The sequence below is a fragment of the Buceros rhinoceros genome, unplaced genomic scaffold, assembly GCF_000710305.1.
Source record: "Buceros rhinoceros silvestris isolate BGI_N320 unplaced genomic scaffold, ASM71030v1 scaffold2221, whole genome shotgun sequence".
Taxonomy (NCBI): domain Eukaryota; kingdom Metazoa; phylum Chordata; class Aves; order Bucerotiformes; family Bucerotidae; genus Buceros; species Buceros rhinoceros.
Genome location: NW_010394679.1, coordinates 41,644 through 54,716, shown reverse-complemented (window position 1 = coordinate 54,716; position 13,073 = coordinate 41,644). Strand labels below are relative to the sequence as shown.

Here is a 13,073-nt window from a genome sequence, read left to right as displayed (position 1 = left end):
ATTTGCTGGATATTTTGAATATCTCTTGTAATATCTTGAGCCTTGTATTTAAAAATTGAATTATTTTACATTCTGGGATTTGTTGTTTTGTTAGTTTTTTGTGTTTTTTTTTAAATTCAGCTAATCTGCTAGTGAATGTAGAAAAAAAACCCCAAACCCCAAACAAACCCATAAACCAACCAGCTTTAACAAAACAAAGTATGGTTTCTGTTTGCACAAAATTATATTCATTCTTCAATTTCCTGTCCTCTTTTCTAAAAGAATGTGGAAGAGAGATAAGTTATTCTAAGGACCGAATGCTGTTTTGTTGCTTAAAGAGAGGAAAAAACCAAATATAATTTCCTTTGACAGAAATTCAGGCTAAAGACAGTAGCAAAGATGAAGGTAATAGAAAGTAATAGTGAAGGTAATAGAAGAAGAGCTATGGATTAATCCACACGATATGGATTAATATCTGCAAGGACACAATAAAATTTTGTCCAGAGCTTTTAGCGGTGAAATGTCCTTACTTTATTTGCTTCCATACTCCTGTCTTTTGTAGTTGATTTGAACCAAGTTATATTTTGAGCTTTTCTGTGGGATTTTTTAATGAAATAATATCCTACAAAATGCTATATATTTCACTTCTTTTTCTAAAGAAATGCAATATAGTGTTGGGAGACTGAAAAAAGTTATTAGCAATAATAGGTTGCCTAGCTATTTATAGGATCTGACTAGATTGCATCTGTTGTGTTTTACAGCTTTTCGTATTAGCCCCTTTGTCAGCAGCAAATGAGTTTTCATACTTGCAGCTGTTCATGTAGGTTTCTTATTCTTCCTTGGTTGAAGCAATCGACAGCTGTGATGATTACTTCAAGTGAAGAAAATTAAGCTCAAATGTACTGACAGATAAAGGTAACACAACTTCTTTCATGAGGTAGTGAAAAATGAGTCTTTTTGTGGTTATTTAGTTATTGTGCTCAGCAACTGGAGGCTTTGAAGCTGCAACATCACTGGCGTCCACAGTGGTAAGTGTGCAGAGTAAATGACTTCATGCCCTGCATGAAAACCAGTAGTACCCGAGATAGAGACATTCTCTCAGCAACGACAGGGCCTTTTGCCATACTAGGCTACCCTGAAGGCAAGATCCTGACTTCTGTGTGAGTCTCCACTCACTTCACAGTCTTCACTCCTGAGCCTGCTGCAAAATGCAGCTCAGTTGCAGGTAGCTAGACATACAGAACAAGGTTATTGATCTTTCAAATGTTTTGTCAACAAAACAGGGCTGGTTGTGTAGAAGAGTGGCTGGCAAGGACCTGAAGGAGAATGTCATATTGTACCACTCAGATCACCACAACAGGGGAAGTGAGAAGGAGCTGTGCTTCCAAACGGTCTCACTGAAACTTCCTGTCCTCATCATAGAAGCAGTTGTATTGGTACAGACCAAGGACATAGCTAGCCTCATATTCTGGCTCTAACTGTAGATATAAGCAGACACTCAGGAAAAACGTAGAGAACAGAGCAACCCTATATGATACTTCTCCAGTGTTCTCTCACCTCACGATTCCTTCCAGCCTACTTCCTAAACCTATGACTGTTTTGAAACCTCCAACTCATGTCTCTTTCAAATTCTTTTCCGACCTTCCCTTGAAAACAGGTAAAATTTGTGCATGTGGAAGATCTATTAAGGAGTTCCACAGGTTTACTACCTATTGCAACAACCACCCCCTTCTATTTGCTTTGAATTTGACTAGCTGCACTTGATAGCTGGAGCTCTTTTCTATTGTCTCCATTCCTCAGTACCAGTATGCTACTACAGTGTCATTTTGGACAAATGAGCTGGACAGGCACTGCTAGTTTTTTCCAGGGCGTGACTAACAGAGGTGGTATTCCCTAACAGAGAAGAGCAAGGCTCAGGAATCTAGAGTGTTCTAGGTTGTCTGCGTCTTGGGAGGGTCCCTGCACCTGTCTATCTCAGTTTCCCACTTGTTAAGTCATGAGAAGGGTGGTGGGTTCTTTTTGCTTTGCAACATACTGATGAAGGGCACTCTACGATATTAAGTGATAACCTGTGTGTTCTGGTTCTAGGGAGAAAATCTTGAACATAAGCTAGAAAGAAACAAGCAGGCTAACCCCAGAAGAACTACAGGGCTGGTGAGTAGGGCAGTCTCTTGGGACTATGGGAGGCATAGGCTCAAGTCCTTTTTCAAAGAAAGGCTCTTCTACCATGGAAGTGTCCTAACCACCAGATGATAGTGAATTCTCTAGAAGAGTCTGTCTTATCTCTTCTGCTTCCCCCTTTTTCTCTGAAAACACCTAGTGCTAGGAAAGCTCCTGCAATCTCAGAAAGTATCAGAAACTCAGAAAAATAGTTATCACTCCATAAAGATATCTGATTAGCGATCAGACTTTTGTTCTGGAAGAAATAACCACTTGCTTTTGCCTTCTGTCTTGCTAGATGGTGCAATGGATTGTCTCTGTTGTGGCTGGTGCACTAGGTGGCAATAGAGAAACACCACTGTCCCTACTCACACCAGAGGAAGCCACAAGCAAGCAAAATTATACACCTAGGGGTTACAAATCTCAAGACTTTACGAAGTTTTTAACAGCGAAGCAAGTAATAGAGATACCTTTTTTCTTCACCTGAGGTCTATTGTGAAACTCATGGCAGTAAACTCACAGTAAGTAGTGATGTTTCCGTATTTACCCCCAGGGAGGAGAAGCCTGAGCACACAGGAAAACCAGTGGCTTTGCTCATTGGGTTGTATTCATACCTAGCTGCCAAGCATGCCAAAATCATGGTCTCAAACCCATATTAATCAACAGTGCAACTTAGGTGCCTCTTTTAAGCAAGAAAATGTGGACATCTGAGAGCTATGGCTTATAAGCCTACACTTCAGCTCCTGTAAATATAGCTTCCAGCACCAACTCATAGTTGCAGATGTAGAGGCAAAAGGATGTCTATCCCAGTCCAGCAGCCTGCAAGTCATTAAGCCACAATCTGAAGCTGTTTTTTACACGCTGATCTTCTATTCCTGTGAATCCTGCATTATTTTCATTGCAGCACAGCTTGAAAAAGAGGTGTACAGAGCATTCTCCACTAAACTATCCCACAGTGGGGTGTTTGTATAGGTTCATCTTAAAATAAAAAGTTCGTCTCATCTTCTACATGTTACGAAAATACTCCGCAAGCAATTATAAATAAACGAAACGGGTTTTATTAGGTTCCTTTAAGCAGGTTCAAATGATGTCTAGTTAGGAATTTTTACATAGAACAATACCTTACACGTAACTGATAACTTACAACGAGGGAAAAACAGGTTTTGCAAGTAAACCAGCTCAGATAGAAATTTGAATACCTTCTCTTTACCAATGCAAATTGAGAACTATTTACCAACAGCCTAGGGAGGACGCGTTCACAATAGCACGATCTCCACTAGCTAATAGAGGAATCTCTCGCTTACAGAAATGCAAATTCTTACCAAATACTGTTGCTGGCGTCCCAACTTCAGTATTTTGAAGCCTCTGTTCTAACGTCTTAGAACGAGAGTGAGATTCCTTTTCTGCCTTAGCTTGTACTCCGAGAAGAGACAGAATAAACTCCTTCTTTTCCCTTGTTGTTGATTCTACTGTCTCTTCAACAAGACCCCCATTTTTTTATAGTAGATCGAATGTGCACTGTGGTCAATATCAGGAACAAGCTGAAAATGAGTTTTCAACTGAACTCAGACTCACAGGTACCTTCCCCACAGGGGTTCAGAACCCTGCTTTGTGCAAACTTAGAGGCATAAGTACTGTACGAAGGTGGAAGGATGGCTTAGATCCTTATCAGGGCGCCTGCTTGTCTCTGCCTTTGTTTCCAACACTGGAAGGGTAGTTAATAACCACCACACTACGTAACAGCATAGTGCTTTCATGCAGAAAGAGGATGACAAAGGTCTAAACCCTATTTACTCTGGATTACAGACACTTCTGTGAAAATACAGGCATCTAACTTTAAGAGTTTCTAGGCCTGAATGTCTGAACAGAAAGGTCTCCCAATAAATACTCCTCTTCTACTCTCTATATAGTACAGTCCCCAAGAGCAAAGGAGTCCAGGAAGGCTGGACATTCTTCAAGAAGGAAATCTTATAGGTGCAGGAGCAGGCTGTCCTTATATGCCAAAAGGTGAGCTGGTGGGGAAGAAGACTGGCCTGGCTGAACATAGAGCTTTGGCTGGAATCTGGGGAAAAAAGGGGGGTTTATGACCTTTGGAAGAAGGGACAGGCCACTTAGGAGGACTACAAGAATGTTTTTAGATTATGCAGTGAGAAAATTAGGTGGTGCAAAGCCCAGCAAGAACTTAATCTGTCTGCTGCCACAAAAGACAATAAAAAATATTTCTGTAAATACATTAGAAACAAAAGGAGAACTAAGGAGAATCTCCATCCTTAATTGGGTAATGACCCAGGATGGGGGAATGGTTGAGGTACTGAACATTTTCTTTGCCTCAGTCTTCAGTAGCAAGACCAGTTTTCTCCAGCTACCCAGCCCGTCTGTGCTGGAAGACAGGGACGGAGAGCAGAATGAAGCCCCCATAATCCGAGAGAAAATGGTCAGCCACCACTTAGACACACACAAGTCTACAGGGCCAGATGGGATCTACCCAAGGGTATTGCGGGAGCTGATGAAAGTGCTCACCAAGCCCCTTTCCACCACTTCCATCAGTGTTGGCTAACAGTGGAGGTCCCTGTTGAGCCCTATTCACTGAAGACACTCTGGAAAGAAAAATAAAAACCTACCCAGTCCTTCATTCTGCCTGCCTGCCTGGTTCCAGTTCTTCACTTTGTCCAGAGATAGGTTTTTCTTTCCACATTAAAGAGCAAACCTTAAGAAGAACCCCCACAACAAAGCTTGAAATAAGCTCCAAGAATTAGAGGAACTGAAGCCCAGTGGAAAATATGATAGGTCAGAAAATGCAGGTGTCACTGGCAGTGTCAAGAATCCTTAATGAGGTAATCATTTAAAAGCCACTACCTGGAGCCTTGAAGTCCTGACCATGAAAGCAAAATCTTCTATATTGTTACATAATTCTTCCATAAAATACGCCAAATCTAACTCAAATTTTGGGAAGGATAATCAGTTGAATAAGTAGTAAGTGCCCGTGTGTGCAGGGTCATACATGTAACAAAGAAGCTCTAAGAGTAGGACCAGCTACCCAGTTCCATTGCAGTAATCATCTGTTTTGCCAAAATTCTGGACTCTGAGCTTGAAAACCCTTCATACCTTCCTCAGGTTTGCACTTGGGCTGGTGCTTAAAATAATCTGCTGACTAAATGGTTTGGCTGAGCAGATTGGTCCTCAGTTTCAATCTCAGAGCTATTCTTATACAACCAGGAGTGGAGACACAGACATGTGAAGTCAAATTTATACCAATTTGCTCTTAGTGCACTGTTCACCTGTCTTACCTGGTCCAGACTTTGAGACTCACTTTAATGAGGATTCAGTAGGGTCTGGAGTCTGGAAATTATATTTAAGCCTGGTTTTCAAAAGGTGGCATTGCACAAGAAAGTTCAAGACAGTATTTCATATGAGCTGTGTTACTAATTAGTAGTTACAGATGAGAGGAGATTAAAGGGGGACATTCTTCTTGACTGAAGGACTGATTGTTTTCTTCGAGCTGTTATGTATGCCTCTTCAATCTCCATTTTGGTCTAGAATCAAACAATAGATCCAATAAGCCACTTGCTGTAATGAATCCTGGCTAACATGCCTTGGGACTATCACACTGCTGTTTCTCTTTGTCTGAAGGTAAGGTCTGCTCTTCTAAAAGTCGTATGAATGAGGAAAGAGGTTTAGGCTTTCATTTTTTCTTTTGTATCAAATATAATTCAAGTGCTTCACTTTCTTTCATTGTTGTTGCTCTTGTTATATGGAACAAATGCTTTCAGTATTTCATATTCTTGTTAGTAAAAGGGTTTTTTTTCCTTATATTGATTAAAGTCTCCTTTAAGTCTATGACAATTCTCCCATTAACTTCAGCAGTCATTAAAGAGGCTTAAAAATCAAATAATTTACAGTAACATAATATAATACAATATAATATGTGATATGACATGACATATGGTATGAGATGATATGACATTATACGATCTGACATGATATGATATGAGGCAATAACGTTAAAACTATTAAAACCAAGGAAGGATTTTATGTGCAAGGGGTGCATCACTTGTGGAAATTTGGTATTTGAATCAAGACCGTAATTTTTTTTTTTTGCCTTTAGTGACTTAGGGGAAAGAACTAAAAGGCTGGATTCGCCTGCTGTATTTCGTGAACATTTTAAAAACTAAAGCAAAAAACATCTTGCATGCTTAGTGTTTATATAAAAGTAACTCACAGAATGGATAGCACCATGCATCCCTGAAGTGATATATTGTGTCTTTGGCTGTAAGACTGCCTAGAAAGTGAGCCAAACCACAACAGAAGCTTTGAGAGAACTCGTTTCTTTAAGTTCTTTTTGAGGGGTCTCGTAGAGGAATAAAAAGGGAGCTGGAGAGTGAGCTAGCACTAGAGGAATGCCTGTTGTGTACCGACAGACAATCTTCTCTAACTTCTTCTTGAGGTTTTCTATTACTGTGAACTCTGCAGAGGTATTTTACTCATTTTACAGAATGATAGGACTCTTATTTACTTCGTTAAAGCAAAGATCTTGCTCCTTTTCCTTTAGTACAGTTGTCAGTGATGTAATTTAAAAACACTAGTTTTTATCATTCACAGCCAGTAGAAAAGGCTATTTAATTATAAACAGTACTGATTCTTAGAGGGGTTTTTAAGCCTTAAGCCCAAACAAAGAGCTTTCCCACTTATTCCAGAAAGTCATAATGAAGTAAGAAATTTGCGGGAGTAACTCTAATTTTCCTCTTAAGGAGGAAATGGAAGAATAAAATAACTCCATTCCTCTATGGAAATGGAAGAATAAAATAACTACCCGGAGTCATTGATCCTTGGTATTGAAAAAAATCTGCCAATATGTTACAGTCATAGTCATTCACTTTCCATCTTTCCTGTCCCTACTCCTTACATCTGTTGCTACGCAGCGACCCAAGTTCGATAGCATGAGAGGAGGGGGCAGAGAAAAATGCAACAGTCTGCACAATAGGCTGCACAGAAACAATTTTCCTTGTCTTGAAGCTAGGCCTTTATATGCTGAAGAAGACAAGAGTAATGCAGAAGGAGAGTAAATAAGGAGGAACACGACCGTAGCCAGGGGCAAACAGCGCTAGGAGGGTGATGTCTGTATACAATGTACTATTACTTGTTAAACAAATGTGTAACAACCAAAACACCATAATAAAAAATAAAATACCATGATATATTATTAGTCATTTTAGCTAATTTCAAACCAATGAAAGAAGCAAAATCTTTGAAAAATGGTTGATGTTTGCAATTGTTTCTCATTTTGGTAGCGACATTAAAAGACAATTGTATTTTCAGAAGGCAGATACGTAGTCCTTTAAAGTCCTTACCAAAAATTTTGTTCAGTGATTAAATTGCTGCAACATCAAGTCATACCAAGATTCCAAGAGGGTGTGAAAGTTCTCTTTTTGCTGTTAATTGGGGTAACAAAACCAATATGCAAGAATTAAATACAATTGAAACATTGATCTAGTTCTATTGAACCCCAAGTAAGTTCCAGAGCTAATTTTTTCTTTTTATGCACCCAGCTATCAGTGTTTAAAACAGCACAGATGTGTATCTTTTTGAGACCATGGCTAGATATTTGGCTTTTAGTAGCTACAGCTTTTAATTAAGGGGTCTTTTTATTGCAGTGAGCAAATGTGTTTCCTATAAATGAATATAATCATCCATCTGGTGAAACTGAAATCTAGGAACAAAGTCCATCAGGTAAATTAGGGAAATAATTATAATAATTGCAATGAGATGAGCATTCTGTGTTTTCTACTTTGTTACAGGCAGCAAAAAGTTACCACTTTGATTGTCTTAAGAATGTCATTATAGCCGCTTGATTGCTGCGTCTTAGGCTATCCAGGAACATTACTTTCTCCAAGCACTTAAGAGACATCTGAGACCTTTGTTTCTCAAAACGTTGATTATGTATTTTTTTATGAATTAGAAAATTTCTCTCTACTTTTGTAGATTATTCATTGCAGTAATATAATACTAATTCATTCCTCAGTCAGCCATACTGAATGGAAGAAAAAACACATTGGACCTTACTTAGCAGTGCACAGTGTGAGCACTCGGCCCTGTAAGCAGACATAAAAGTAACAAATTGTTTGAGGCCTGTATAGATATTGCACCATCTTCTGTGTTGTACAGTGGTATATTGTGTTTTTGACAAGTTCATTGATAACTGTCCTCATTCATTGCAGCTGGAATTTTCAAGAAGTCCTAAATTACACACAAAACTTTGAAATTCTCTTGCTAAATGTTCTGTACAATAAATTTCCAAATATGATTGAAAGGGCTGAATGCCCACTTGATTCTAACCGAACAATTACATTGTGGGTATAAACTGATGCTGGGAGACCTTAGAGATGAGATTAATCTTAGTACACGTCCCAGACTAAACTCTGTCTTTCTCCAAAAGGCATTCTAAACTGGAAAAAAGTCTGTCTTTCTCTTTCTTCCTCTTTGTTTTTCTTTTCATTCTTTCCTTTTTTTTCTTTCTTTTCTTTTTCATGACTTCTCTATCTTCTAATGTCAGATACAGTGATGAAAAAATATAAGAGGAATTCTTGTGTGGCATTATGTTAATATATTCTGATAAAGTTGCCCCTGCTCCTTTGTTAGTCTTGTCCTTTATCCTATTTATCATATGGCTAGAAGAGGCCTTCGAATCCATCTCGGCCTTCCTATCTTCAAAACAGGAATCAGCTGTATCTATACCAGCACAGTCAAATACTTCTTTAACTTTTTCTTACAACCTCCAGTGGCAGACTCAAAGAAAGATGTTCCAGCACTTCCTACTTCTTGTCTTTAAAATGTATTTCTTAATGTCTAATTTGAAACTTCCTTGTTGTGACTAAAGCTTCTTTGTGTTTACCAAAGTCATGGGAACAGATTGTATTCTTCCTGCTTCTCTTATTTGAAGTTACTGTGCCCACCTCAATCATCTCCTAGTTAGTTCAATCTTTTCTCACAGATTGTAAAAACTGGTAGATATTTGCTTTTCTTTAGATTAGCTCTAATTAGAGTTTACTTCTTCCTGAAACTGCAAAGCCCTAAACTGCTGGTTTTACGTCCTGCGTCTAAGACAAATAACACGGAATTACCTTACACCCAGTACTATGTCTGGGTGTGAACTGTAGCTATAAAAACAGTTGTGTTGCCTTTAAAATATGAAGAGTGTGACATAGGCTGCTAAACATATAGCAAGGAACCATCTACACCTCTCTTGAGACGAGCCACGTTTCTGTAGCTACAGATGGATAATCCTGCTTTCCATTAATGTCAATGGGTGTTGGGCAAATTCTGATGAGCATGTTCTTCCCCTAAAGTGTACGGGAGAAAGAGAGCTCCCCCTACCCTAACTCAGGTTAAGCAAGCTACAGATGCAGAGCAGGTGGAGCAAACAGTATACAGGTGAGCTTCTGCCATTTTTTGAGTTTAATCCTACATGTTGTTGGTTTTACGGCTCCCAGGTAATGACATCCATATCTGTGGCATTATTTCTGTACTTAAATTTAAATGGAGAACTGCTTTCCTAGATGAGGACTAGAAAGCTCAGAATTTGTAGAATTGAGCATCTAACTTTTAAAAGAATGATTATGTTCCAAACACAATTTTAAAAGCTACTTGGGTCTTTTGCACATCTGTTCATCCTGTGAAGGACTTGAGGCAAAAAAGTGACTATGCAAACTAGAAATGGGTTTTATGCTACCTAAATGCCAAGGCGTTAAAGTTAGTAACTCTATAGTCTGTCTCCTGGGAATGATTTCTTTTCCTAGAGAATGATTTCACATATCAGGAATATAGTTTACAATCTCACTATTTTATTAAATTATCCTTAGATACAATGTCTGGCAATTTCAAACTGAGGGAAAAGGACACAGTTTAAAGTCAGTAAGTCTCAAGCATATCATATTAAAGAATAAATTTCTTTAAACACCACCAGCAGAAAAGACTCCTTACATGAATTTGAATAATTTCTCTTGCATTCTTGCATTTTTCCTTTGTATAATTAAACATGTTTTTCTACAGAGGATTTCAGAGGCAATTCACTCTTCCTTAGTCAATCCAAGGGGAAAATAACTGCACTGTGGGTAGGTCATTCACGCAGAAAATACCTATACTACAGACTATTACATAGCAATTCAGAATATACATAAACCAACAGATCCTTCTAATCCCTATAGACCTGGTTTTTGTACGTCCTTCTCCTTGATACCTGTCAAGCCTGTTAGCATTCCAGTGATAGGCTGGAAGGGCACAATGGCTTGCCTACCTAAATTGCTGTAATTTAGACTAGTTTTCTTTTCTCCTTATTTGATCCAGCTATGGAGTTAGTTACACTGAAGCAACTCAACATACACTTACCTAACAGCTCGCTGGGTTATGTTTATTAAAATAGAAAGGAGGGTATAATTCAGTCACCAAAAGTTTTGAAACACCGTATTGCTGCAGATATTTCCAAGATGTTCTAAGCTGAATTGTAAAATTATTTCCCATACAGACCCATCGGTTCTCTCTGCCTGCTGCTTCCTGACATCATCGAGGATTTAGCATTGCAGATATCCAAAACAATAAAAATAACATATTTTCTTCTTGTTCACAACTGTGCTTGCTTTCAGACTCATGTCTATGTATTTTTCTGTTTCCCTAGGTAACGCGTTTGTGGTGAGCCTAGCTTTGGCTGATCTGGTGGTGGCCTTGTATCCATACCCACTGGTGCTCTTAGCTATTTTCCACAATGGATGGACGCTGGGAGAAATGCACTGTAAAGTGAGTGGCTTTGTGATGGGGCTGAGCGTAATAGGCTCTATTTTCAACATCACTGCAATTGCAATTAATCGATACTGCTATATATGTCATAGTTTCGCCTATGACAAAGTGTACAGCTGTTGGAACACAATGCTGTACGTCTCCTTAGTCTGGGTCTTAACAGTAATTGCAACTGTGCCAAATTTTTTTGTTGGCTCTTTGAAGTATGACCCACGCATCTATTCATGCACATTTGTTCAGACTGCAAGCTCCTACTATACGATAGCTGTTGTGGTAATTCACTTCATCGTCCCCATCACAATTGTGAGCTTCTGCTACCTTCGAATTTGGGTTTTAGTGCTTCAAGTGAGAAGACGAGTCAAGTCAGAAACAAAGCCAAGACTGAAGTCGAGTGACTTCAGAAACTTTCTTACCATGTTTGTGGTTTTTGTCATTTTTGCCTTTTGTTGGGCACCTCTAAACTTCATTGGACTTGCTGTAGCCATTGATCCTATGGAAATGGCACCAAAAGTTCCTGAATGGTTATTCATTATAAGCTACTTCATGGCCTATTTCAACAGCTGCCTTAATGCAATAATATATGGACTTCTTAACCAGAATTTTCGGAATGAGTATAAACGGATTTTAATGTCACTGTGGATGCCAAGGCTTTTCTTCCAGGACACATCCAAAGGAGGAACTGATGGTCAGAAGAGCAAGCCTTCTCCTGCTTTAAACAACAATGACCAAATGAAAACAGATACCTTGTAAATGTTGTAATAGTCGATACAAGAATTTGTCAAGGAGAAACCCAAGAATTTAACTGTAATGTTCAGGTCGTTATTGCTTACTCTTGGGGGCTTTTCATTTGGATGGCACTTTGTGACTGGAATACTGTCTTCTTGATAAAGCACATTGCTCTCAATTCATGACTTATAAAGATATCAATTGAAAATGCATTTCAGAATTAAAGCAGCAGGTGAGTACAAGCTGTTTTAGTTCTGAGAGCTGATTTCTGCTCCCAGACATATGAATGAGACATATTTTTACTTCAGTGGGACTACTGAGTTCTTTATACAAGATCAGGATTCATTTCTTAGAAGATGTAGTGAAAGTACTTGCCTATGGGCACAGCAGCTCCTCAAGGCTGCAGAATGATATTTTTCTCCCTCCTGTATCTGAACAAAGAGGGTGAAGCAGATACTCTGTTTTCTACACATGAGCCAAACATCACTTTTCTGTACATGTATTGGTGGCAGTAGTAGTATTTTTGAATCAAACTTGTAAATTGGAGAGAAGAATATTTGTGTGCAAGCAAATATTAACATTAGAGCACTTCTGCACAGGTTTTTCATACTTACACGTACTGGGATTGGGAGTACAATCAGTATATTTACTCTTGTCATCTTTTGTGGTCAATTTTATGGTAGACATTATAATATTAATGGTTGATTTCTTACACATTTACTTTACCCAATATCCTTCTGGTAGAGAGGACTGAGTTTTCATTGCACTTCATTTATTTACATAGATATATACAACCAATGTAATTTGACCCACTGTAGCACACCTTACACATTTGCAACAGGCTGGAAATTATGGCATACGACCTGTGATCATCTAGAGTGGCAACTGGACACCAAACAGTATATCCTAGATCATCTCAAATGATACCAGACCAAAAATATAAGCCCGTTTGACTATAACAGTAGCTGAGATACTTGCCTCACCGTGTCTACATCTAATCTCGAACAAAATCCACTGTTGGTGTCTAATCTAAGCTAACCTTCAAGGTTCCGTACAATAGAGACATGTTGCCTTCCATCTGTGATGACAAACACACATCCTAGGAAGAGATGAATTGCTTTGTGGAGGTGCTGGCCTCCTGTCATTGACTTTAGAAGGAGTTTTGATGACTAGTTCAAATATCTCACTCTGGATAGATAGATGGGGATTTACCTATCTTGCCTAGATTGGGATGTCTCTGTAGGTGTTTGCACACAATTTATTTTCTAAATTGCCACTGTAGTCCACAAAGTTATGGGAAATTATTCATTTTATCTTGAAACGGGCATCTTTACTGCTCAGGAGGACATTATCAGAACTCACTGACTGTATCTTTGACTGTAATGGAGGTCAGGCAGCTCACATAGACACATTTTAGGGAA

At 38.8% G+C, this 13,073-nt stretch overlaps 1 protein-coding gene across 1 annotated transcript; it reads left to right on the top strand.

The window, feature by feature from the left end:
- Positions 1-1,041: 1,041 nt before the first annotated feature.
- LOC104501473 (melatonin receptor type 1B) lies at positions 1,042-11,818 on the top strand. Its single transcript, XM_010145286.1, has 2 exons — positions 1,042-1,054; positions 10,808-11,818. The coding sequence occupies exons 1-2, from the start codon at positions 1,042-1,044 to the stop codon at positions 11,674-11,676; spliced, it is 882 nt and encodes a 293-aa protein (XP_010143588.1). The 3' UTR covers positions 11,677-11,818.
- The last annotated feature ends 1,255 nt before the right edge of the window (positions 11,819-13,073 follow it).